The sequence below is a fragment of the Balaenoptera ricei genome, chromosome 21, assembly GCF_028023285.1.
Source record: "Balaenoptera ricei isolate mBalRic1 chromosome 21, mBalRic1.hap2, whole genome shotgun sequence".
In the NCBI taxonomy this organism is placed as follows: Eukaryota; Metazoa; Chordata; class Mammalia; order Artiodactyla; family Balaenopteridae; genus Balaenoptera; species Balaenoptera ricei.
Genome location: NC_082659.1, coordinates 24,407,812 through 24,434,774, shown reverse-complemented (window position 1 = coordinate 24,434,774; position 26,963 = coordinate 24,407,812). Strand labels below are relative to the sequence as shown.

At 41.3% G+C, this 26,963-nt stretch overlaps 1 protein-coding gene across 1 annotated transcript in view; it reads left to right on the top strand.

The window, feature by feature from the left end:
* Positions 1-11,989: 11,989 nt before the first annotated feature.
* Positions 11,990-26,963, top strand: part of PPP2CB (protein phosphatase 2 catalytic subunit beta) — a 32,817-nt gene continuing 17,843 nt past the window's right edge. The window contains exon 1 of the mRNA XM_059909257.1: positions 11,990-12,122. Coding sequence (XP_059765240.1) covers positions 12,021-12,122 — 102 coding nt within the window. The 5' untranslated portion in view covers positions 11,990-12,020. The remainder of the gene's footprint in view (positions 12,123-26,963) is intronic.

Below are 26,963 nucleotides of genomic sequence, written 5' to 3'. Positions count from 1 at the left end.
GCATCCAAAGAGAGTGTGATTCAGCCGCATTTATTATATAGAGTAGCTAATTTTTCAATTTAGAAAAACACTAAGATCCCCCAGGATAAGCCTCATTAATCACATTAACCAAATAGGATGGAGTCCAGAGTACTTGAGAGTTCTTCTCTAACAAACAGATCTTAAAAGGGGAAAGTCAAGCAAAGAACTGCAACTGAACAAAACAGGAATTAGAAAAAATACTACAGAATTAAAGCAATATCAAAATAACATTTTTTTGTACAGATAGTTGTTTTATTTGGAAATATTCTGTAAAAATCAGAACTCCTGAACAGGTATTAAAGCAGTAATATCAACTGTTATTCAAAGAATGACTTTGCCTCAGCCGTTTGTTTTATGTTTGGTTATGGAAAGATGTTACAGGTTTAGTATTAACAATGTTTCTATTAGGTAAACCGAAAGTTAAATATTCTAATTAAGGATGCTTTCTTTAAACAACTTGCAGATTCTGTTGATATTGTCTTTGTGATGTTTTTATTTCGTGAGTTTTATTTTCTTGAAAGAAAGATAATGAAAAAAAAAACCTTGTAAATATTTAGTTACATTTTAAAATCTGCACTTTGAAACGGAATGTCGGAAAATGGAGTGTTTTTTCCCCTCAAGTATGTGTCTTGGTTCTAAAAATAAAAAAAAAAGAACAAATTAAAATTTGAGTGAACGTTATTTTTAAAAATACCTGCTTGTCTGTAAATATTATTGTTTTGGAACTTGAAGAATTATCTGAATAAGCTGAATTCCTTCTAGTCCTTCTAGTTTCAGGGGTTTTTTTTTCTCCTTTTGTGTTTCTTGACTAATGAGCAAATAACATACGGATAATCTTTTGTTTATACGTATACTCATTATAAGAAAAAGAGTCCACAAAGAACTGAATTTGATTAAATAAACTGCTGGGACACTCCATCCACTCCAGCGGCTTCCACCTTCATCTCATTCCTTCCTTTCCCCTGACTCTGACAAACTTCATTCCTGCCCAGAGTTTCATAGGACAAGCCAAAGTCCCTGCCCTCGTGCCGTTCTCATTCCAGTCAAGAGAGGCAAGTAATAAATATTTAAGTACAGTAGTTTATTTCACATCGTGAGAAGTGACATACACAAAACAAAACAAAGTAATAGAGAATTACTGGATGATCCGTAAGCTGAGATGTTCAGGGGAGCCTTTTTGATGAGGTAATCAAACTAACTTTCATATTCATATATTTTAGTTACATCAGTCTGCCTTCTGTTAATATGCATAATGTAAAAGTGCCTCTAAAACTTGAGTTCTGAATCTAGCCAAATGTAAGGCTGTACTTCCATTTCCCCAATGAGAAGATTCTCTTAACCTTTCTTACAGGTCAACCATGAAAAAATGTTTCAAACATGCCATCTATTGAAAAATGCACGCAGAGAACCTGCTGAGTCAGCTAGGTTACTTTTGTGGTCTTCCACCAATTTTTCAGGGCAAAACATTAAGTCAGACTAAAAACTAATTTTCTTACCCTGCCTTCTGGGTTTCTTGGCCCAGGAACCTGCAATAATGAAAAAATTTTTCCTCTAACCATCTACTGATATCCATCAAATGACAAAGTAAAAATAATCTGTTAATGAATGATATTTCATCATAAGTGTTTCTTTTGGATACAAGTCAAAGTCAAAAAAACCCAAAGAAAGATTTGAGGGTGAGAATGACAGTAGTTTGTTTACTTTCATAAAGTCAAAAGTGAAAATCCATTCCATTCAATGTAGATACAGTACCAAGTTACAAACAACAAATGTTTATGGAGCACATTCTGTTGTTGCTGGGCTTAGCTGTATGATTGGACGTTTGGAATTGAAAAATCAATGAGACACTTCTCGCTTGAAAGGTCTGTGTAGAGTGAGAGAGGCATGCAAGAAACCAACCGTGAAAATAAAGTGAGGTGTGATAGATGCTAGTGCTTGGTGTACAGGTCTTAAGAGGATTACCGTATAATTAATCATATAATTAATCCTACTGGATTTAGGAACACTTTTTATGAGTAAGACAACCCTAAGGTGAGTCTTGAAAATCTGTTTGAGTTATACATGCTGGAAAGGTGAGAATAAGGTCTTTGGATGGAGGAAACACATACGAGAATATAACATAAAGCATTCTACTGATACGGCATTTGTGGGTGTAGGTATCATGGGGAAGTGAGAGGGACACACATCACACCCCCCTCCCGTGGAATGATTTAAGTTGATAAAGAGACATGATAGACTTCACATTCTTGAGCATCTGCCAGTGTAGGGCAGTGACTTGGCCTCATCCCTTGACCCAACCCTGGGTTTGCCACAGGAGTGAAAGGAAGTGCAGGCTCACCCCACAGAACGTATCCCTGGTTAAGGTATTCCTGGCAGGGCTCCCTTTTTATTTTTTATTTTTAATTGTAGTGAAACGAAATTGACCTTTTTCTTTTTTTTTTTTTTTTAATTAATTTATTTATTTATGGCTGTGTTGGGTCTTCGTTTCTGTGCGAGGGCTTCCTCCAGTTGCGGCGAGTGGGGGCCACTCTTCATCGCGGTGCGTGGGCCTCTCACTATCGCGGCCCCTCCCGTTGCGGGGCACAGGCTCCAGACGCGCAGGCTCAGTAGTTGTGGCTCACGGGCCTAGTTACTCCGTGGCATGTGGGATCCTCCCAGACCAGGGCTCGAACCCGTGTCCCCTGCACTGGCAGGCAGATTCTCAACCACTGCGCCACCAGGGAAGCCCGACCTTTTTTTTTTTTTAACATCTTTATTGGAGTATAGTTGCTTTATAATGTGTTAGTTTCTGCTATACCACAAAGTGAATCAGCTGTATGTATACAAATATCCCCATATCCCCTCCCTCTTGAGCCTTGAAATTTACCATCTTAACCATTTTTAACAGTGCAGTCAGTAGTGTTAAGTAGATTCACATTTTTGTGCCACCAGTCTCCAGAACTTGTATTTTACATTTTGCAAAACAAACTATAAGCCCATTAAGCAACAATGCCTCCTTCCCCCTCTCCCCCAGTCCCTGGGAACCACCATTCTACTTTGTGTCTCTATGATTTTGACTACTCTAAACTCCTCATAAATGAAGTCGTACAGTATTCATCTTTTTGTGACTCACTTATTTCATGATGGACTCAAGGCCCATCCATGTTGTAGCGTGTGTCAGAATTTCCTTCCTTTTTAAGGCTGAAAAATATTCCATTGTATGTAGAGACCACATTTTTATTCATTCATTCATGATGGACATTTGAGTTGCTTCCACCTTTGGGCTATTGTCAATAATGCTGTTGTGAATATTGGTGCACAAATACCTTTTCAAGACCCTGCTTTGATATATTCCTTGATACATTTTCAGCCAGTTTAATATTGGAAAAAATATTTATGTCCCCCAAGCTTGATGTAACATTTTAACAACATGATGTATAGGAAAAGTCTTGGTCGAAATACATAGAATATTACAATCACAGACTTTTTTTTTTTTTTTTTTTGGAGCCACACAGCATGCGGGATCTTAGTTCTCTGACCAGGGATTGAACCCTGCGCCCCCTGCATTGGAAGTGCAGAGTCTTAACCACTGGACCGCCAGGGAAATCCTCACATTTTTAAAAGTGCTCCGAGTGTCAAAAACAGGATAGGTGTCTTGATATCACAGTTAATACTCAATGTGAACCTTTCTCAACTATTGTATGTTTGTCCTAAAGGCTTTTTCACCACATTTAAGGTTTCACGTGTAGCCCTTGGTTTGCATGGTGTGTTACGAGTCCCATACCAGATGAGAACACGTTGAAGAAAATTGTGGAGAAAGAAGCAAAGCAAGTAAGACAGTGATTATGATAGACAAGAAGATGCTACTATAATCAAAGCTAATGTTTTTTAAAACCATATTGTTTGGTGAACAGAACGCTATATTTTAAGCATTTTAGATTCAAACATGATAGCTTGTTATTTGTACAAATACTAAATACAGTAATCACCATTTAGTGAAAGAAGTTAGAAACAATGAAATGTACAGAACTATATGAATATATTTATATGCATATTAAGTACATAATACTATATATTTTACATGGATAATTTAAGGATATATACCAGAAACATTAGAGGATACGTTTTAAGGAAGAGAAATGAAACTGTGTATCAGGGATGAGAAGGGAAAACGAGCTTTTGCACAGACATGTTCACAATGTGCCATAAAATAAAAGGATTAATTATACTTGTGCATCTGAGACCCAAAAGAAAGTGGAGAGTTAATTTCCATAGCAAACTATGAAAGGATATAAATTATATCCATGCATTTAAAAAATTATCATGTAACTATGGCAACTTAAAATTTATCTTTTAAAGTGTTAAGATGACAATAAGCTAAATATAGTTGTAACCAAGACTGTAAATGTCATAAGTTCAGCTGTCAAAAGATGTGTTAAAAACTGTTTAATAGTTTTTTAAATTACAAAAGACATTTTAAAAAATAGTGTGTTGCACTGTTCTACACTGAGTGCTTGTAATTCAGTTAAATTCTCACACTACGTGGAGTTAGCACAGAGCCCACAAGAGAAGTGCAAAGGCCTACACAAGACTGTCCCCACTTGAGGCTCCAGCCACAAGCCTCAGGTGTACCCTAACTAGGCTATAAATTTGGGGTTCCCACAACCCTTTCAGGTTCAGTAATTTGCTTGAACAACTCACAGGATTCACTGAGACATTATACTTAGAATTACAGTTTTACTATAAAAGATACAGGTCAGGAGCAACCAAACTGAGAAATACTCTTTAGGAGTGGAGGAATATGCAGAGGTTATACGCCCTCTCCTGTGGGATCCAGGCATCTCACCCCACCACCACATCAATGTGTTCACCAACTTGGAAGCTCCACAGAGCTGGGGTGACCAGAGTTTTTACTGGAGTTTCGTTAGAAGCATGTGTAATTAAATCCTTGATGACATGGATGAGTTCCATCTCCAGCCCTATCCCCTCCCCTGAGGTCAGGCTGGCCCAAAGTTGGCTGACCAGTCACAGGGTTGGTCTTTCTGGTGACCAGCCCCGATCCTGAGTCACCTACCTCATCAGTATAACAAAGAAACTCCTCTCACTCTGAAATTCCAAGGGTTTTGGAAGCTCTGTGCCAGAAACCAGGGTCAAAGGCCAGATATATTCTTTATTATACCACTGTTGCTTATAAAAGATAAAAGTGGAAAGATAAATCTTACACTCTAATATTGGACAAAGATTTACCAGTTGCCCTGTAGAAAAGAAGACTGGTGATAATACTAATAAGCAGGGACTTCCCTGGTGGCATGGTGGTTAAGAATCCGCCTGCCAATGTGGGGGACACAGGTTCATTCCCTGGTCGGGGAAGATCCCACATGCCGCGAAGCAACTAAGCCCGTGCGCCATAGCTACTGAGCCTGCGCTCTAGAGCCCGCGAGCCACAACTACTGAACTGGCAATTATTGTTTAAATGGGTACCAAGTTTCTGTTTGGGATGATGAAGAAGTCCTGGAAATAGTAGCGGTGAGGGTTGCTCAACATTGTGAATGTTCCTAATGCTATTGAATCATATGCTTAAAAATGGTTAAAATGTAAATATTATATTTTACCACAACATAAAAGTTGCCCAAATAAATTGTATTGCAAGGGAATATTAGTATAAAATTTACAGTAAATTCTATATGTCATTTATGTATGTCTATAAAATACATAATAAGATATCCATGTAATCTTGGGGCAGAGGAGACTTTTTAAACAGCCTTAAGCAAAGTTATTGACAGGATGGGTGGCAGAGTATTACAGAAGTTGGAGACCATCGGCTCTGACTACCTGGCTTCATTTCCCAGCTCCAAATGAATGAACTTGGGCCAGTCACTTATTTTCTCTACCTCAGTATCCTCAGTTAATTAATTGGAACTCTAATAATAGCACCTACTTCATAGGGTTGTAGTGAAGCGAATAATCGAGGCAATAATGTAAGTACTTAGAATACTGCCTGACAGTAAATACTCTTGTTAGGAAAAAAAAATTTAAACTTCTATATGGAAAGACTCTTACAAACAAATACAAAATCCATGTAACACACTGTAAAATATTTGAAACGTATATCAAGCAGCCTGTAAATAATAAGGGTGTGAAAAAGCTAGTAAAATGGTGAACACAATTCACATACACAGTATAAATGTCAAAAAAAATTGAAAAATTTCTCAATCTCACTAATTGTTTAAAAAAAAAATCATATGAGGGACTTCCCTGGTGGTCCAGTGGTAATGAATCCGCCTTCCAGTGCAGGGGACGCAGGTTCGCTCCGTTGTCGGGGAACTAAGATCCCACATGCCGCGGAGCACCTAAGCCCGTGCGCCACAACTGCTGAGCCTGCGCTCTAGAGCCCACGTGCCACAACTACTGAACCCACGCGCCACAACTACTGAGCCCATGAGCCTAGAGCCTGTGCTCCACAACAAGAGAAGCCACCGCAATGAGAAGCCCGCGCACAGCAACAAAGAGTAGCCCCTGCTTGCCACAACTAGAGAAAGCCTGCACGCAGCAACGAAGACCCAACGCAGCCAAAAATAAACAAAAACAGGTCTTTCAGGGCTTCCCTGGTGGCGCAGTGGTTAAGGATCTGCCTGCCAATGCAGGGGACGTGAGTTCGAGCCCTGGTCCAGGAAGATCCCACATGCTGTGGAGCAACTAAGCCTGCGCCACACCTACTGAAGCCTGCATGCCCTAGGTAGGGCCCACATGCTGCAACTACTGAGCCCGTGTGCTGCAACTACTGAAGCCTGTGCACCTAGAGCCTGTGCTCCAAAACAAGAGAAGCCACCGCGGTGAGAAGCCCGTGCACCACAATGAAGAGTAGCCCCCACTCGCTGCAACTAGAGAAAGCCCACGACAGCAACGAAGACCCAACACAGCCAAAAATTAATTAATTTATTTTAAAAAAAAGATAAAACAGGTCTTTCAGTTCCAGTTTTATAAATGTCTAAGGGAACTTCTGCTCCAAAAGAACCAGACCCAGGACAGTACACATTTTTCTGAGGCTTCAATGGTCTTGCAAAAGTAGGATAGGTCTCCATAGATTTCCAAAAAAATAAACTAGTGTGAATTTAGTCCAGAATGAGAAAACCTGGGGCCAGAGTGGAAAGAATCTGGGGCTTGAGCCATCTGAAGGTTTGAGAAGAACTGGATGCTAAGGACAAAACAGCTGGAAACTGAGGCCACGAGGCCAAGAGCCAAGGCCTGAGGTGAACCAGCAGGGAGCCTGACTGAACAGGATGGCTGCCAGATGAGTGAGCTGGCTGAGGCTGGATTCCTAAAGACATGCTGCTAGAGGGACTCTGAACCTTGAAACAGCAGTGAGGTGGGGGAACTGACACTCTCATTCTGAGCCAAAACTCTTGCTGAAGTGGTACTGGGTTAAGGCTACCAGAGATATAGAAGCAAACTTTCTAGAGGAAAGCCTCCCAAGGAAGGCAAACGGTACTTCCACCAAATCTGTTCAAGCCACTATGAGTAAGGTCAGCAGAAGCAAGAGAAACATCTTTAGTCACTTAAGAATTGGCAGTGTTGGCGTTGTCAGACACGCAATATAGAATAGCTAGGTATTGGGTGAACGAAAGGGGTGAAGAGGGTCAAAAGATACAAACTTCCAGTTATAAAATAATTAAATCCTGGGGATATAATATATAGCATAGTGACTATAGTTACTTACACTATACTGCGTATTTGAAAGTTGCTAAGGGTAGTTCTTGAAAGTTATCGTTACAAGAAAAAAAATTTGTAGCTTCATGTGGTGATAGATGTTAACTAGACTTGTAATCAAGCAGGACCCTCTGGGGCCTTCCTGGGACAGACCCCTCCCCCTTGTCTTCTGCTTTACCTCCTCTCTGAAGTACCTGGATAGCAGTATCTGATGCACATTTCCCAAGTTGTTTTACAGATGCTAAAACCCCACCACATGGAAGAAGTTAACTACTTGATGACCATGAGAACATAGCCCCAAACCTATTGGAGTCTGAGTATTGATTGATAATCTTAACCCCTGTGAGACCACCCTGTTACCTCACCATCAACCAGAGTACTGTGCACGAGCTGATCACGTACCCTGCAACTCCCCTCCCTCACCTGGCCTTTAAAAAATGCCGCCCTGGCGAATTCCCTGGTGGTCCAGTGGTTAGGACTCTGTGCTTCCACTGCAAGGGGCATGGGTTTGATCCCTGGTCAGGAACTAAGATCCCACATGGCAAAAAAAAAAAAAAAAAAAAAGCCTCCCTGAAACCGATCAGAGAGTTTACGTGTTCTGAGCACTAGCTGCCTGGACTCCTTGCTTGGCCCTGCAGTAAACACTGCACACACCTTCCTTTACCACAACCCGGTGTCGGTAGGTTGGCTTTATAGCGTATGGGTGAGAGGACCCAAATTTGGTTAGGTAACAGACTTGTAGTGATCATTCCACAATATATACAAGTATCAAATCATGTTGTACACCTGAAACAATATAATGTTCTATGCTAATTATACCTTAATTAAAAAAAAAAATAGCCAGGTATAAAACGTGTAAAGATAAAGAACTCCACTGTGCTAGGGAATTTGAACCAAGCCTCTTGAGGGCAACCACAAAAAAGGACAAAATATTGAACATCACATCTGCACTGATTCCTTTATCTTCAGATAATTCCATCTCGGAATTCCCTGGCGGTCCAGTGGTTAGGACTCCTTGCTCTCACTGCCGGGGCCCGGGTTCAATCTCTGGTCTGGAACTAAAATCCTGCAAGCCGCTCGGTGCAGCCAAAAGAAAAAAAAAAAAAATGTTTTTTTTGATACTTTTGAAAAGGTTTTTTTAGAACCACGTTTCTTGAGCAGTAGGGTGAGAACACCTACTATGATCTTTTTATTAACAGTGATTTGTAGTTTTTAAATTCAAAGAAAGCATTTCCAAATTGACTTTGTCTTTTTAAATCTCATCATTATTGATTGAGGTTCTGATGTAGAGTTCCATATATCAATTTCTTTTTTTTTTCTTTTTTTTTTTTTAGGTAAATAGGCGCTTTTTTAAAAAAATAAATTTATTTATTTATTTCTGGCTGCGTTGGGTCTTCGTTGCTGTGTGCAGGCTTTCTCTAGTTGTGGCGAGCGGGGGCTACTCTTCGTTGTGGTGCATGGGCTTCTCATTGCAGTGGCTTCTCTTGTTGGGGAGCAAGGGCTCTAGGCGCGTGGGCTTCAGTAGTTGTGGCACGTGGGCTCAGTAGTTGTGGCTCGTGGGCTCTAGAGCACAGGCTCAGTAGTTGTGGTGCACGGGCTTAGTTGCTCCGCGGCATGTGAGAACTTCCCAGACCAGGGCTCAAACCCGTGTCCCCTGCATTGGCAGGCGGATTCTTAACCACTGCGCCACCAGGGAAGTCCCTCAGTGTTTACATATTTTAAAATAACCCAGACAATTTTGTAGGAACAAAATCTAAAATGTAATTTTAAGGCAAAGGGTTTGCTGGAATTAATGATTTAAGAATTCTGTGACCAGAAGGGAAGAGGTAAACAAAACAAAAATACAAACACTTCTGGTTGTTTCTTTGAAAACAAAGAAATTTAGATCTGGTCTGCAAACCTAAGATTAAATGCAGCGTTGCATGACAGGCGATTAGCAGGGATTGGAGAATAATGGTTATGTTCCACAGGAGAAAACACACCACATATACATACATACACAACAGAAGCAAAGAGTGAAGAAAGAAAGATTTTAAGAATTATAGTTTTTATTTTTAATTAAGATGGCTTCATAACCAAAATAGTGAAAACTGGTATTATAATCACCAAGAAACCTCCAGCTTTCCTTACTGCCGTCCAGACTGCAGAGGTCACATAACACAAATGACAAGAGTGGAAGTCAGACAGACTTGGGCATTAATCCTTAGTCCACCAGTTACTATCTGTGTGACGCGAACGCATTTTTAAACCTCTACGTTTCTGTTTCCTCATCTGTAAAATGGAGGGTAACAACAGCCCCTGGATCATAGGATTATTGAAGTACTAAATACATTCGAAACACTTAGCAGCTAAGAAGCACTCAAAAGAGCATTCTTATTTGCTCTACAGCATAACCTGACTAAACATTTCAGAAGCCCTATTCTCGCAAACTCACGTCTCTACTCCCAGCTCTAAGAGCGTTCTTGCACATTAATCCCAAACACATTTGCTTCTATGTCAAGGACCTCCCTCCCTAAACACTATTCGTAGTTCCTATTTCTCCTCAAGGTATACTTTCTGTTCTCAGTCCATCCTCTGTAGGAACTCCAGAAATACCATTCATCCTCTCATTCTCATTCTGAGCTTTCCAGGTTTAGCTGAGATGCAGCCTCCTTTCAACATTTACAGACTAACCTCCTCAGAGACTGCAAATCTGTTGCAATCATGCACATACCCCTTCTGTTCAGTACTGTTTCACCATCTTTTCATGTGCTGTCCTTCAGTTGGTTTGCTGCTATTTACAGGTCATTTGAGAACAGGAGCTCTTCCAACCTTGTTTCCCACCATATGACTTATTTCTGTTGCTAGGAGTATTTATAGCTTTCCAAACTGACCACGGTCTTTCACACATTTGTCCTCTGCCACCCTCCAAAAAAAAGTTTCTTTCCTCTTCTCCAGGCAACTTCAAGGTTTTGCCTGGGGAGAAGGTTCAAAATTCAGTTCGAATGTCACCTTTCTAAAGCTTTTGGTAGCTGTTGCCTAGGAAGGATTAGGCAACGAACACGGCTCCCATACTGTACTATTGGATAAGCACTTGTAGAATTTAATCATCACAACTTAAAAGATAGGCCTTACCGCGCCCTTTTAACAAATGAGGAATCTGAGGCTGGGGGCGATCCGGTGATTGTCCAAGGACACGGCTAGGAGGCTGGCAATGCCAAGAGGGAGCCCTTGCCTTCTGATACAGGACGTTGCTTGCCACTTGGGTTCAGGCAACATCCTGATAGAGGAAGTATGCTTGGTTAGCACCTGCGCTCCAGGGGATCTGGCAGTTAGCAGTTGCCCGATAAATGTTCGTTGAATGAACAAATCATCAGAATTCAGTAAACACTGCATAAACGCGGTGAAGAATGCTGGAGTTGGAAGGGACACATTGATACCACAGAGCAATCGGCTCGTCTTTCTGATGCTGAAAGGGAGGATTCGAGATGTCAGTGCCCCACAGGTAACTAATGACAGAGCTAAGACCGGAAAGAATTTATTTATTTATTTATTTATTTAATAGATACGGAATGCCTGCTATAGGAGAGTGCTAGCCTCTGGGGTCTATGTGGTCGAGGAGAGACACAAGCTTACCAATTCCCTCCTCAGAGCGCTAAAAAAAAAAAAAAGAGAGAGAGAGAGAGACAAAAGAGAAAGCACTGCAGGAGAGTAAGGTGGGGACAGAATTCCCAGAGAAAAGGATGTGAAGGAAGAACCTGGAGCGCTTGGTCCGGACCCGAAGTGGAAAAGGATGATACAAAAAGGAAGAGCGAGAAAGCGGCGCGACCCTCGGGCCCTCGGCCCGTTTCTCCGCCGAGCCACACGGGGGCGCTGCACCCCTCCCCGCGTCCCGGGCCCCGGCGGCGCCGCCTGCTCTACTTTTCCCGGCGGAAATGCCCGGGCGATGACGGACACCCGGAGGGAGGGGAGAGAAAGAGCTAGAGAGAAGGGGCAAGGGAACCAGGAGCGGCCGGCGGGCGGGAGGCGGCGGCGGCAGGTGCCCATCGTCCGGCGGGAGCTCCAAGGAAGCCCCGCACCTCCCCGCGCCCTTCACCGACTCCTGGGGCGCGCGGCCTGACGGGCCAGGGCGGGCAGGGGTCTCCCGGAGACCGTGTGCCCGGAGCCGCCCGCGGGGCTTGGGCGGGGCGCGGGGTCGCGCTCCCCGGCTCCTTCCCCTCCCGCTGGGAGCTGGCGGCGGCGGCGGCGCCGGGCGAGGGGAGCGGCGCCCGGGGCTGGGGCGCGCGGGGGCGGGGAGGGGGGCGGGAGGCAGCGGGGGAGGGGCTCGGGCCACTATGGACGACAAGGCGTTCACCAAGGAGCTGGACCAGTGGGTCGAGCAGCTGAACGAGTGTAAACAACTGAACGAGAACCAGGTGCGGACGCTGTGCGAAAAGGTAAGAGAGAAAAGGGGCGAGATGCGGGCGGGGACCCCGTTCCTCCTCCTCCTCCCCCTCCCCCCCTCCCCTTCCCTCCCGGGATGCCACCCCTGTGCCCGGCGCGCCGGTCCGGGGACCCGCAGGGCTGCGTCTCCGGCTTGGGCATTCTCCCCCGGTTCGGGTCGGGCCCTTCCAGGACCCCCGGGGACCTAGCCCACGGTCCGGACCGGACTCTCCCGGTCCTGGCCTGTGGGGTCCCGGGTAGGTGGGCGGGGGCATTGTGGCACCCGGAATCCACGCCCTGAGTGTGACTGGGGTCGCCGACGCTCTTCTGGGGAGATTGCTGACACTTCAGCATTTCCCGTGCGGACTAGCAATCCCGGCGCTTTAGCTGGCCGGCAGATGAATCTCGTGCGGTCTCGAAATTGAAAATGCACCGAAAACGAACCTGGGTGTTGTGACTATCAACGCGCTCGGTAATATACCCAGGCTTTTTCTCAGGTGACTCGGGCCCATCAAGAATCAGTAAATTGGTATGCGTCAAGCATTTGTTTGTAGAGAGGTGGGTGTGATGACAGACTGTGATTTTTAAAATAGAAGTTGACTTTAGTTGAGACAGATGGTGACTGGTCTTCACGTTGAGAGGCTCTTTGGAAGCAAAAAATTGTTGATTTTCAGAAACAAGACGGCAAGTCTTAAGTTTGGTAACAGTGCTTGCCTGAAATGATTAATGGGGTATGTGTTTTTCGTGCAGGCTAGCGCTTTTCAGAAAGTTATTTCTATTATATGTAAGGTTTTTTTCATTTCTAGAAAGTAATAAAATATGCAGGTGGTTTACTGTTTACAGTTGCTCTTGATTGTGTGATCTGAGACAACTTTCTGAATTCTGTGTGCATTGTTTTTTTAACCACTGTAATTATTTCGGACTTTACATCTTACTTTTCTCATTCATCTTTTATGTAGTTTGGACTAAATTTTTATGTAAAAAGGTCCCATGTGAAGAAGTAACGAAGTTATTTATTCTTTAATGTTTTGGGGTTTTTTGGGGTTTTTTTTAAGCCAGAATCCGTAAGACTTTCTTCATGATTGTGTTTGGAAGTCAGGATGCCTCAGAAAAGCACTAAAGAAAGAAAGATTTTGTCATTATTATTTATAGGGTACCCTTAAAATTAAGCATCTTAGGAATGGAGGAGTAATAGCTAATACTAAGTAGTTAGAATAGTGTTTTTTAACTAAGTGTAATGTTGCTTAGGGTCTTTATGTATTAAATAACTTTTTTTGAAGTATAGTTAATTTACAATGTGTTAGTTTCAAGTGTACAGCAAAGTGATTCAGTTTATTTTTGAATTTTTGAATTTTATTTTATTTTTTTATACAGCAGGTTCTTATTAGTCATCCATTTTATACATATCACTGTATACATATTAATCCCAATCGCCCAATTCATCACACCACCACCCCCATCCCCCGCCCCCCCCCCCACCGCTTTCCGCCCGTGGTGTCCATACATTTGTTCTCTACATCTGTGTCTCAATTTCTGCTCTGCAAACCAGTTCATCTGTACCATTTTTCTAGATTCCACATATATGCGTTAATATACGATATTTGTTTTTCTGACTTACTTCACTCTGTATGACAGTCTCTGGATGCATCCACGTCTCTACAAATGACCCAATTTCGTTCCTTTTTATGGCTGAGTAATATTCCATTGTATATATGTACCACATCTTCTTTATCCATTCGTCTGTTGATGGGCATTTAGGTTGCTTCCATGACCTGGCTATTGTAAATAGTGCTGCAATGAACATTGGGGTGCATGTGTCTTTTTGAATTATGGTTTTCTCTGGGTATATGCCCAGTAGTGGGCGTGCTGGGTCATATGGTAATTCTATTTTTAGTTTTTTTAAGGAACCTCCATATTGTTCTCCATAGTAGCTGTATCAATTTACATTGCCACCAACAGTGCAAGAGGGTTCCCTTTTCTCCACACCCTCTCCAGCATTTGTTGTTTGTAGATTTTCTGATGATGCCCATTCTAACTGGTGTGAGGTGATACCTCACTGTAGTTTGATTTGCATTTCTCTACTAATTAGTGATGTTGAGCAGCTTTTCATGTGCTTCTTGGCCATCTGTATGTCTTCTTTGGAGAAATGTTTATTCAGGTCTTCTGCCCATTTTTGGATTGGGTTGTTTATTTTTTTAACATTGAGCTGTATGAGCTGTTTATATATTTTGGAGATTAATCCTTTGTCTGTTGATTCGTTTCCAAATATTTTCTCCGATTCTGAGGGTTGTCTTTTCGTCTTGTTTATGGTTTCCTTTGCTGTGCAAAAGCTCTTAAGTTTCATTAGGTCCCATTTGTTTATTTTGGTTTTTATTTCCATTACTCTAGGAGGTGGATCAAAAAAGATCTTGCTGTGATTTATGTCAAAGAGTGTTCTTCCTATGTTTTCCTCTAAGAGTTTTATAGTGTCCGGTCTTACATTTAGGTCTCTAATCCATTTTGAGTTTATTTTTGTGTATGGTGTTAGGGAGTGTTCTAACTTCATTCTTTTACATGTAGCTGTCCAGTTTTCCCGGCACCACTTATTGAAGAGACTGTCTTTTCTCCACTGTATATTCTTGCCTCCTTTGTCATAGATTAGTTGACCATAGGTGTGTGGGTTTATCCCTGGTCTTTCTATCTTGTTCCATTGATCTATGTTTCTGTTTTTGTGCCAGTACCATATTGTCTTGATTACTGTACCTTTGTAGTATATATAGTCTGAAGTCAGGGAGTCTGAATCCTCCAGCTCCATTTTTTTCCCTCACGACTGCTTTGGCTATTCAGGGTCTTTTGTGTCTCCATACAAACTTTAAGATTTTTTTGTTCTAGTTCTGTAAAAAATGCCATTGGTAATTTGATAGAGATTGCATTGAATCTGTAGATTGCTTTGGGACAAATACCAACAATATTGATCCTTCCAATCCAAGAACATGGTATATCTCTCCATCTGTTGGTATCATCTTTAATTTCTTTCATCAGTGTCTTATAGTTTTCTGCATTACAGGTGTTTTGTCTCCCTAGGTAGGTTTATTCCTAGGTGTTTTATTCTTTTTGTTGCAATGGTAAATGGGAGTGTTTCCTTAATTTCTCTTTCAGATTTTTCATCATTAGTGTATAGGAATGCAAGAGATTTCTGTGTATTAATTTTGTATCCTGCACCTTTACCAAATTCATTGATTAGCTCTAGTAGTTTTCCGGTGGCATCTTTAGGATTCTCTGTGTATTCTCTAGTATCATGTCATCTGCAAACAGTGACAGTTTTACTTCTTCTTTTCCAATTTGGATTCCTTTTATTTCTTTATCTTCTCTGATTGCCGTGGCTAGGACTTCCAAGACTATGTTGAATAATAGTGATTATAGTGGACATCCTTGCTTTTTCCTGATCTTAGAGGAAGTGCTTTCAGTTTTTCACAATTGAGAATGATGTTTGCTGTGGGTTTGTCATATCTGGCTTTTATTATGTTGAGGTAGGTTCCCTCTATGCCCACTTTCTGGAGAGTTTTTATCATAAATGGGTGTTGAATTTTGTCAAAAGCTTTTTCTGCATCTATTGAGATGATCACATGGTTTTTATTCTTTAATTTGTTAATATGGTGTATCACATTGATTGATTTGTGTATATTGAAGAACTCTTGCATCCCTGGGATAAATCCCACTTGATCATGGTGTATGATCCTTTTAATCTGTTGTTGGATTCTGTTTGCTGGTATTTTGTTGAGGATTTTTGCATCTATATTCATCAGTGATATTGGTCTGTAATTTTCTTTTTTTGTAGTATCTTTGTCTGGTTTTGGTATCAGGGTGAGGGTGGCCTCATAGAATGAGTTTGGGAGTGTTCCTTCCTCTGCAATTTTTTGGAAGAGTTTGAGAAGGATGGGTGTTAGCTCTTCTCTAAATGTTTGATAGAATTCACCTGTGAAGCCATCTAGTCCTGGACTTTTATTTGTTGGAAGATTTTTAACCACAGTGTCAATTTCATTACTTGTGATTGGTCTGTTCATATTTTCTGTTTCTTCCTGGTTCAGTCTTGGAAGATTATACCTTTCTAAGAATTTGTCCATTTCTTCCAGGTTGTCCATTTTATTGGCATACAGTTGCTTGTAGTAGTCTCTTAGGATGCTTTGTATTTCTGCAGTGTCTGTTGTAACTTCTCCTTTTTCATTTCTAATTTTATTGATTTGAGTACTCTCCCTCTTTTTCTTGATGAGTCTGGCTAATGGTTTATCAATTTTGTTTATCTTCTCAAAGAACCAGCTTTTAGTTTTATTGATCTTTGCTATTGTTTCCTTTGTTTCTATTTCATTTATTTCTACTCTGATCTTTATGATTTCTTTCCTTCTGCTAACTTTGGGGTTTTTTGTTTTTTTGTTTATTGATTTATTTATTTATTTATGGCTGTGTCGGGTCTTCGTTTCTGTGCGAGGGCTTTCTCTAGTTGCGACGAGCGGGGGCCACTCTTCATCGCGGTGCGTGGGCCTCTCACTATCGCGGCCTCTCTTGTTGCGGAGCACAGGCTCCAGACATGCAGGCTCAGTAGTTGTGGCTCACAGGCCCAGTTGCTCCACGGCATGTGGGATCTTCCCAGACCAGGGCTGGAACCCGTGTCCCCTGCATTGGCAGGCAGATTCTCAACCACTGTGCCACCAGGGAAGCCCTAACTTTGGGTTTTGTTTGTTCTTTTTTCTCTAGTTCCTTTAGGTGTAAGGTTAGATTGCTTACTTGAGATTTTTCTTGTTTCTTGAGGTAGGCTTGTATAGCTATAAACTTCCCTCTTAGAACTGCTTTTGCTGCATGCCATAAGTTTTGGATCATTGTGTTTTCATTGTCATTTGTCTCTAGGTATTTTTTGATTTCCTCTTTGATTTCTTCAGTGATCTCTTGGTTATTTAGTAACGTATTGTTTAGCCTCCATGTGTTTGTGGTTTTTACGTTTTTTTCCCTGTAATTCATTTCTAATCTCATAGCGTTGTGGTCAGAAAAGATGCTTGATATGATTTCAATTTTCTTAAATTTACTGAGGCTTTATTTGTGACCCAAGGTTTGATCTATCCTGGAGAATGTTCAATGCGTACTTGAGAAGAAAGTGTAATCTGCTGTTTTTGGATGGAATGTCCTATAAATATCAATTAAATCTATCTGGTCTATTGTGTGATTTAAAGCTTCTGTTTCCTTATTTATTTTCATTTTGGATGATCTGTCCATTGGTGTAAGTGAGGTGTTAAAGTCCCCCACTATTATTGTGTTACTGTCGATTTCCTCTTTTATGGCTGTTAGCATTTGCCTTCTGTATTGAGGTGCTTTCTATGTTGGATGTATATATATTTATAATTGTTATATCGTCTTCTTGGATTGATCCTTTGATCTTTATGTGGTGTCCTTCCTTGTCTCCTGTAACATTCTTTATTTTAAAGTCTGTTTTATCTGATATGAGTATTGCTACTCCAGCTTTCCATTGATTTCCATTTGCATGGAATATCTTTTTCCATCCCCTCACTTTCAGTTTGTATGTGTCCCTAGGTCTGAAGTGGGTCTCTTGTAGACAGCATATAGATGGGTCTTGTTTTTGTATCCATTCAGCAAGCCTGTGTGTTTTGGAGCATTTAATCCATTCACGTTTAAGGTAATTATTGATATGCATGTTCCTATGACCATTTTCTTAATTGTTTTGGGTTTATTTCTGTAGGTCCTTTTCTTCTCTTGTGTTTCCCACTTAGAGAAGTTCCTTTAGCATTTGTTGTAGAGCTGGTTTGGTGGTGCTGAATTCTCTTAGCTTTTGCCTGTCTGTAAAGCTTTTGATTTTTCCATCAAACCTGAATGAGATCCTTGCCAGGTAGAGTAATCTTGGTTGTAGTTTCTTCCCTTTCATCACTCTAAGTATATCATGCCACTCCCTTCTGGCTTGCAGAGTTTCTGCTGAGAAATCAGCTGTTAACCTTATGGGAGTTCCCTTGTATGTTACTTGTCGTGTTTTTCCCTTGCTGCTTTCAATACTTTTTCTTTGTCTTTAATTTTTGCCACTTTGATTACTATGTGTCTTGGCGTGTTTCTCCTTGGGTTTATCCTGTATGGGACTCTCTGCGCTTCCTGGACTTGGGTGGCTATTTCCTTTCCCATGTTAGGGAAGTTTTCGACTGTAATCTCTTCAAATATTTTCTCAGGTTCTTTCTCTCTCTCTTCTCCTTTTGGAACCACTATAATGCGAATGTTGTTGCGTTTAATGTTGTCCCAGTGGTCTCTTAGGCTGTCTTCATTTCTTTTCATTCTTTTTTCTTTAGTCTGTTCCGCAGCAGTGAATTCCACCATTCTGTCTTCCAGGTCACTTATCCGTTCTTCTGTCTCAGTTATTCTGCTATTGATTCCTTCTAGTGTAGTTTTCATTTCAGTTATTGTATTGTTCATCTCTGTTTGTTTGTTTTTTAATTCTTCTAGGTCTTTGTTAAACATTTCTTTCATCTTCTCGATCTTTGCCTCCATTCTTTTTCCAAGGTCCTGGATCATCTTCACTATCATTATTCTGAATTCTTTTTCTGGAAGGTTGCTTATCTCCCTTCATTTAGCTGTTCTTCTGGGGTTTTATCTTGTTCTTTCATCTGGTACATAGTCCTCTGCCTTTTCATCTTGTCTGTCTTTCTGTGAATGTGGTTTTTGTTCCAGAGGCTGCAGGATTGTAGTTTTTCTTGCTTCTGCTGTCTGCCCTCTGGTGGATGAAGCTATCTAAGAGGCTTGTGCAAGTTTCCTGATGGGAGGGACTGGTGGTGGGTAGAGCTGGCTGTTGCTCTGGTGGGCAGAGCTCAGTAAAACTTTAATCCGCTTGACTGCTGATGGGTGGGGCTGTGTTCCCTCCCTGTTGGTTGTTTGGCCTGAGGCAACCCAACACTGGAGCCTACCTGGGCTCTTTTGTGGGGCTAATGGTGGACTCTGGGAGGGCTCCTGCCAAGGAGCACTTCCCAGAATCTCTGCTGCCAGTTTCCTTGTCCTCACAGCCACAGCAACCCCCTGTGTCTGCAGGAGACCCTCCAACACTAGCAGGTGGGTCTGGGTTCAGTCTACCCTGGGGTCACTGCTCCTTCCCCCGGGTCCCGATGCACACACCACTTTGTGTGTGCCCGCTAAGAGTGGAGTCTCTGTTTCCCCCAGTCCCGTGAAAGTCCTGCAATCAAATCGCGCTAGCCTTCAAAGTCTGATTCTCTAGGAATTCCTCCTCCCGTTGTTGGACCCCCAGCTTCGGAAGCCTGACGTGGGACTCAGAACCTTCACTCCAGTGGGTGGACTTCTGTGGTATAAGTGCTCTCCAGTCTGTGAGTCACCCACCCAGCAGTTACGGGATTTGATTCTACTGTGATTACGCCCCTCCTACCGTCTCATTGTGGCTTCTCCTTTGTCTTTGGATGTGGGGTATCTTTTTTGGTGAGTTCCAGTGTCTTCCTGTCGATGATTGTCCAGCAGCTAGTTGTGATTCTGGTGTTCTCACAAGAGGGAGTGAGAGCATGTCTTTCTACTCCTCCATCTTGTTTCAGGGTCAGGTGATTCAGTTTTACATATATATATATATATATATATATATATATATATATATATATATGTTCTTTTTCAGATTCTCTCTTGTATTAAAGGTTATTACAAGATATTGAGTATAGTTCCCTGTGCTGTACAGTAGGTCCTTGTTGTTCATCTATTTTATATATAGTAGTGTGTATATGTTAATCCCAAACTCCTAATTTATCCCCCCCCCCATCCACTTTGGTAACCGTAAGTTTGTTTTCTGTGTCTGTGAGTCTGGTAAATAACTATATGTTGACTCAAGAGGATTTAGTTCTGTAAATAGAACTGCCAAGCAAAGGGTATTTTTGTGTTTCTGAAACAAATTGTTTACTTACCGCTTCAAGTTCGACATTCAGTTTTCTTGTGTGATAAACTATAATTTCATGTCTTAGAATATATGTTTTAAATTGATCTCTCAGGCTGTAGCGTCAGGTGAAATATCCAGTTCTGAAATTAGCTGAGTCAGTTGACCTCACTGTGAACAGTAGATGTAGACTTGAAGTTATGGGCAAAGTTGGTAGTTCAATTGGTTTTACCTTTGACTCTCTAATAATTTTGAGATGTCTTCCTGGAGAAGAATGTTGTACCCCTACTCAGTCACACTTGAGCCTTAATCACTTGAGCAAGCTTTCTGAATTTGCCCAGAGAGATTATTTTAACTTCAGCTCCTAAATAAATTGGACTACCCATCTCCAGGACCTCTGAGGTATATTTAAGCTGGTATCTTACCCACTTCTTTCTTTGTATACTTGTACTTTTCCATTAAGCATGATTTTTTTAAGTGAAAATCCTCTGTCATTCATCTTTGTCCTCCACCCCTTTGATGGGGTTGCTGATGGGCTGGAGGAGAGTGACGGTAGTCCTTCCTCGCTACCCCCTGAGCAGTGCTTAGTGCGGCAGCCCCCTTCTAGCAGCTGTGGTGAACCTTTGTGGTGTGTATTTTCTGTCTTTTAACCTTAGTCTAAAGTTCCATTTTATTTCCCTACCTCTGCCCGCCTTTTTCCTGCCAAGTGCAGTGTTTGTTTATAACAAACTCTAGTAGGCAGCCTGAGTTCAAACCCTGGCTCCACAGCTTGATGGCTGCCAGTCTCTGCACCTCCTTATCTAAGACAGGGATGATAGTACTTGCTGATCTCCTGGGGCGGTTGCATTAAGATACTACTGGTGTAAAGTCCTGACCAGAAATTAGCAATGAGTATTACATGAAGAAAAGCTAAAAATAAAAGTAGCTATTTTATCTTGTTTTAAATGTCATCCTATTTTCTTTTGGAAAAAGATGCAAAATAAGTAGATGTGTTGATATGACTTCTCTGTGGAGAATGTACTTCAAAAGAGGTTTCCTATATAGTGGTTCTAGAACTCTGAAAAATGCAGTTTCATTATATCTTTTTTAAATTTTATTTTTATTTTTTTATTTTTTTGGCTGCGTTGGGTCCTCGTTGCTGCGCGCGGGCTTTCTCTAGTTGCGGTGAGCGGAGGCTACTCTTTGTCGCGGTGCACGGGCTTCTCATTACCGTGGCTTCTCTTGTTGCGGAGCACGGGCCCTAGAGCACGCGGGCTTCAGTAGTTGTGGCGTGTGGCCTCAGTAGTTGTGGCTCGAGGGCTCTAGAGCGCAGGCTCAGTAGTTGTGGTGCACGGGCTTAGTTGCTATGCGACATGTGAGATCTTCCCGGACCAGGGCTCGAACCCGTGTCCCCTGCATTGGGGGCAGGCATATAGAAAGAATATAAGAGACAATAAAAAGTCAAACCTAATTGTAAATATCATCTTTTTGTTTAATTCTTTGTGGCTAGATTTTAGGGTTTTTTTTTTAAGTAACATGATTTTTTTGGAGTCTGTTAGAAATATTATTCTATAGAAAGTTACATCATTGTGAGGGTGATTTCTCCCTCAAAATTAAATTCCTATTCTAACTCAGATTGCCTAAAACGTGAAGGAGTCAGCTGAAATTAAGACCAAAGTGGTACTGGAAAAAGCCCTGTTTTGAGGTAGTGGCAAAAATAAAACCCATCCTAATGCCAGTTGGAGAACAGCTACAAAAATATGGGTATGAATGATATGGTATGTCTGGCCTTCAAGGTTAATTTCTGTCTAGAGAAGAACTGTTTGCATAAAATAGTTAAGGCATGTCTTCCAAGAAGATGACTAGCTCTTAACATGAACTTAAATTAGCAGTCCAGCTTTGGAGCTGCTTGTACATTTGACCCGTCTTACATGTGTAGAGAGATTGCTTCTGCCATTTGTTTCTGCAATAGCAGTATGCACAGTGATTTAGAAAGATGGTGTGCCTGGAGAGCCAGTCTGGCACTGTCGAGGACATTCTGTGACAAGAACTATGTTTAACATTTGTTTGGTAGTCTCAGGAAGATAAATTTTTTAGGCTCTTCGACCTGATAAACTTTATTTTATACTGAAGAACCTTGGTGATGATATTCTAAGTAGGGAGGGAAATTTAGCCTAATTGTGTGCTAGCAGATCTTTATGCTGATGATTATACAGTGCCTACTTAGAAAAATTTTGAGGTTTGTGTAGATATATATGTAAATTTTACATTGGACTAATGAATATGTTCCTGGGTCCTGGCCTCAACGTTGAAATAAGCAAATATCTTTAGGATATTACTTTACTTCATTAATGTGAAATAGCATGCTTAAATTCTTGAACGCCTAAAACTATCTTAATGAAAATTATTGATAGATCCTGGTAAAAATGGGGACTTCCCTGGTGGTCCAGTGGGTGAGACTCTGCGCTCCCAATGCAGGGGGCCTGGGTTTGATCCCTGGTCAGGGAACTAGATGCCACATGCTGCAACTAAGAGTTCAAATGCCGCAACTAAAACATCCCGCATGCCGCAACGAAGATACCACATGCTGTAACTAAGACCAGGCACAGTCAAATAAATAAATACTGAAAAAAGAAAAAAGATCCTAGTAAAAATCAATGATTTTTCTGAGTCGAGAAAAACCTCTCGATTACTTTTCTTTAATAGTTCGTAGCTAAAAGTGGTGGTCTTAACAGCCAAAAAGCTTAACTATTACTTTCATTTTAACTTCTCTTGAGCAAGGGTTAGTGCCAGCTCTAGTGGCCATTGATATAGTTCAAAATGCAGTGACATAGATAGAAAGTAGCTCGTTTCTACTATAACAAAGAATGACATGATTACAGTGGAATATGAGGTTAAAACCCAATTTTACTGACTGAACAAATCATCATTTTCCGTGCTTATCTAAGCCAACCTTTCCTAGCAGACAGGTAAAGAAACTAAACCAAACTAGACTAACATGAACTACTGCTAATGACTAGAAAACAGACCTTTTAAAATCAATTCATCATTTCTCGACTTTACATATGATGTGTAAAATCATGTTCGTAGATAGAAAAAATGAAGATACATTATAAACGTTTCACATGGAGTAGTTTTATTTGCAACATATGCCTTTTATTCTACTTTGAAGATCGTGCAGAAATTTTTCCTTCAGTGTTTTTTTCAGGACAAATGCTCTGAAGGACTTGGTGAATGAAGTCCTCTTTGATGAAAGGAAACCAAAATACCAGAAATTGAAGATAAAATTAATGCCAAAACAATCACTGCACTTTAGACTATGTAAACTATATTTCTGAACTTAGATTTTCTAAGAAAAATGGCATTAAAATCACTGTCATCTTCAAAGAAGGCTAAGTGAGAGCTGCAACAACATTTCACATTTAGTTTTGGGGTTTTTCCGCATATATATATATATTTTTAATGTTTATTTATTTATTTGGCTGCGCTGGGTCTTAGTTGCAGCACACAGGATCTTTAGTTGCGGCATGCGGGATCTAGTTCCCTGACCAGGGCTCGAACTCGGGCCCCCTGCGTTGGGAGCCCGGATTCTTAACCACTGGACCACCAGGGAAGTCCCTCCTCATATTCTTAAATTGAGATGTAATTCACATACTATAAAAGTCGCCCTATAAAGTGTACAATTCAGTGGTTTTAGTATATTCATAAAGTTTTGCCACCATCTCCACCATATAATTCCAGAACATTTTCATCACCCCAGAAAAGAAACCCTCTGCCCACTAGCAGTCACTCCTCATTCTCCCTTCCCCCCATCCACTGGCAGCCACTGATTTACTTTCTGTCCCTATGGATTTGCCTGTTCTAGACATTGTATATGAATGGAATCATGTAATATGTAATGTTTTGTGTCTGGCTGGCAATTCTTCCGTGCTGAGCATGTGTCAGTACTTCATTCCTTTTTGTGGCTGAATAAAATTCCCTTATATGAATATAGCACTGTGGTTGTTTTTATAATTAAGTTATTGCCATCTGGAATTTGTTGTGAAGTTTAAAAAGTTATTTTTTTCAGATTGAAAAAGTAATACATATTTGTTTTTTAAAAATTTGAACATCTCAGAAATGTAGGGGAAAAGCAAACGCTCTCCACTGTCGCACCCACCTTCCCTGTCCATTACCATCCTGCCTCAGAGGCAGACATTAGGTAGCTTTCCAGGCCTTGTTCTCTGTGTGCAAAAAACATGGGTTTTGGGGGCTAGGGAGGATGTTTGTGGTGTATTGTTTTCATTAAAATGGGATCACAGTTATACTAAAATCTTTTTTTTTAACCAAACCATCTGTCTTGGCCTGTGTACATACATATAGTTCATTCTTTCTGAATGTCGACAGACTATATGATTCATTCTTGTGTTTCCAAGCTTGACATTGCTTGGCATACAGACTCTTGACTGTGGTTGAACTGAAAGAAAAGGTTTGTTTCTTTGTATTGAAAAAAAAAAAAAAAAAAGAGGTCAATTCTCATTTATGGAAGAACCTTGTAACGGTAGGAGCACAGGCCACCCTACTTATATTAATCTAGCCCTGTGGGATTTGGAGCTTCATTTAATCTCATCTGTTTTGGAGATCACTCTGTTCTGTGGCTTTCTTCAGATGAATTTGCCTATAGGAGTAAGAGGTAGCCTCTGACGGTTTATAGCAGATTATTTATGTGTAAATAGAGGGGAAAGAAAAGAATTTGTGTACTGGCTCTGCCAGAACCAAATACGGTAGCCTTTTGGGATTATGGCTCTGGCAGTGGGCACCAACACAAAAATAAAAATAGAATGTCACCTGTTGAGAAGCTGGGGAGACTTGACATTTTCATATTCTGCATTCTTAAAATGTGGGTAGAGGAAAAATAAAGTATTATATGTGAATGTCATTCCCAAAGTTTTATTTTTCACAGTTCTCTTCCTAAGATAGATTTGACTTTATAGCAACAAGAAAGAATATGTTTTAAATGGGTGAGAAAGGAAGCAAGTTTGAATAGATAGGTATACAGCGATGCGTTAAACTTGCTGGTATAACTGTTAAGTTTTATGCCTGGATGTGCCTGTGCCGGGTGGCATTTACCATCACCACAGACCTTCACTTCACAGTTTAAACTTGGTCTTGTCAGAGTCTTAGAGATAATTAAACTTTGGGTGCTAAGTCACATTAAAAAGCACTCGTGAGAATTATATATAGAATTACGCAGTGTACAGAAAAGAGTTAGTGTAGCGGTCCTAAGACCACTGTATGTAGAAAGGCCTCATTTCAAGGTTGTCTTTGGTGTCTGGAAACTTGGATTTGGGGAGGCTTCCCACCATTCCCTGTTAAGCGTGGCTCACTGTGCCTAAACTGTTTATGCAAACAATGTGATTTATGTGGAACACGTGCTTTTCTTTTGAAGTCTGGAATTTTGGTACATGCTAGGCAGTGGGTATCCACGTGACCAGCTCCCTGTTACAGATCCTGGGCCCAGAGCCTCTAGTGAGCTTCCCCGTGACTGACAGATTTCACACGTGTCGTTTCAGCTTGTTGCTGCAGGTGTTAGGCGCACTCTCTGCGGCTCCACTGGGAGAGGACTCTTGAAGCTTGCGCTTGATTTACTCAGGGCTGTGCCCCATGCGCCTTTTTTTGCTGATTTTGCTTTCTATCCTTTTGCTGTAATAAATCATAGCCATGAGTACAACTACGTGCTGAGTTGTGTGGACCTTCTTTTGTGAATCACCACCAAACCTGGGGCTGGTCTTGGGGACCCCTGACACACAAGGGTTTTTACACTGAGAATTCCAAGTATCAGGTGAACTGTATACTTACTTCTGCCAGTCCAGCACATTCTTTCCTTGAAGGCAAGCCAGAGTGATCTCACAGTAAGACCACTTTACAATAAAGGGTGTGAGCTATAAAATCAAGTGTTTAAAAACATCAGGAATCTGTACAGTAAAGATAAAAATATTGGAGGGGGGCTGGCTCTGGCCTGACAAAGTACTTCAGTGTTATGTAGATAAAAGGTCAGGAAGTCTTATGGTAAAGCAAACACACACACACACTGTAAATCACGTATCTTAACCCATCCTCATAGTTTTATAAAACCTGTGCTGGGTTAAGATAACCGTATGTCCTTAAAAGAACAATTGAGGGACTTCCCTCATGGCACAGTGGTTAAGAATCCACCTGTCAATGCAGGGGACACGGGTTCGAGCCCTGGTCCGGGAAGGTCCCACATGCCGCGGAGCAACTAAGCCCGTGCGCCACAACTACTGAGCTTGTGCTCTACAGCCTGTGAGCCACAACTGCCGAGCCCACGTGCCACAACTACTGAAGCCCGCGCACAGCAACGAAGAGTAGCCCCCCATCGCCGCAACTAGAGAGAGCCCGCCTGCAGCAACGAAGACCCAACACAGCCAAAATTAAATAAATCTTTTTTTTTAATTGAATTGGATAATATTTACATTTTGGGGCTTTTTATTTCTATATTTAAAGTGAGACAGTAATGATAATGTTCATATATGAAGCAGGTTTCCTTTTTAGAGTTGGAACCATTGGCTGAGTTTTTTTTTTTTAATTAATAATCACAAAAATAGACATCGGGTCCAGTTGAACTCTCTAATGACTTATGCTCTTCAGTTTGATTTTTTTTCTGAACAAAATTGGGAAGCTGTTTTATGAATAAACTTGGTAAAAATGCTGTTTCATTTGTGATCTCAGACATTTCTGGCCGTTTGCCAGACCTTTAAGGAGATGCTTGATAATCTCTAAAATTTCCTTCAGTTCTAATTGGAATTACACCTTGTAATACCTCTGCCCTCATTCTCGCCCCATCCCAGTGACTGATTGGGCAGCAGGGAGCATGTGTCCCAGCTGGCCAGTAAAAATTCTGGGAAAGCTTTGTGAGATGGATAGACTAGATTGGCATGTGCCCTTTGGCCTTTTGCCCCTTCTTGCTGAGTAAGATATCAGATGCAGT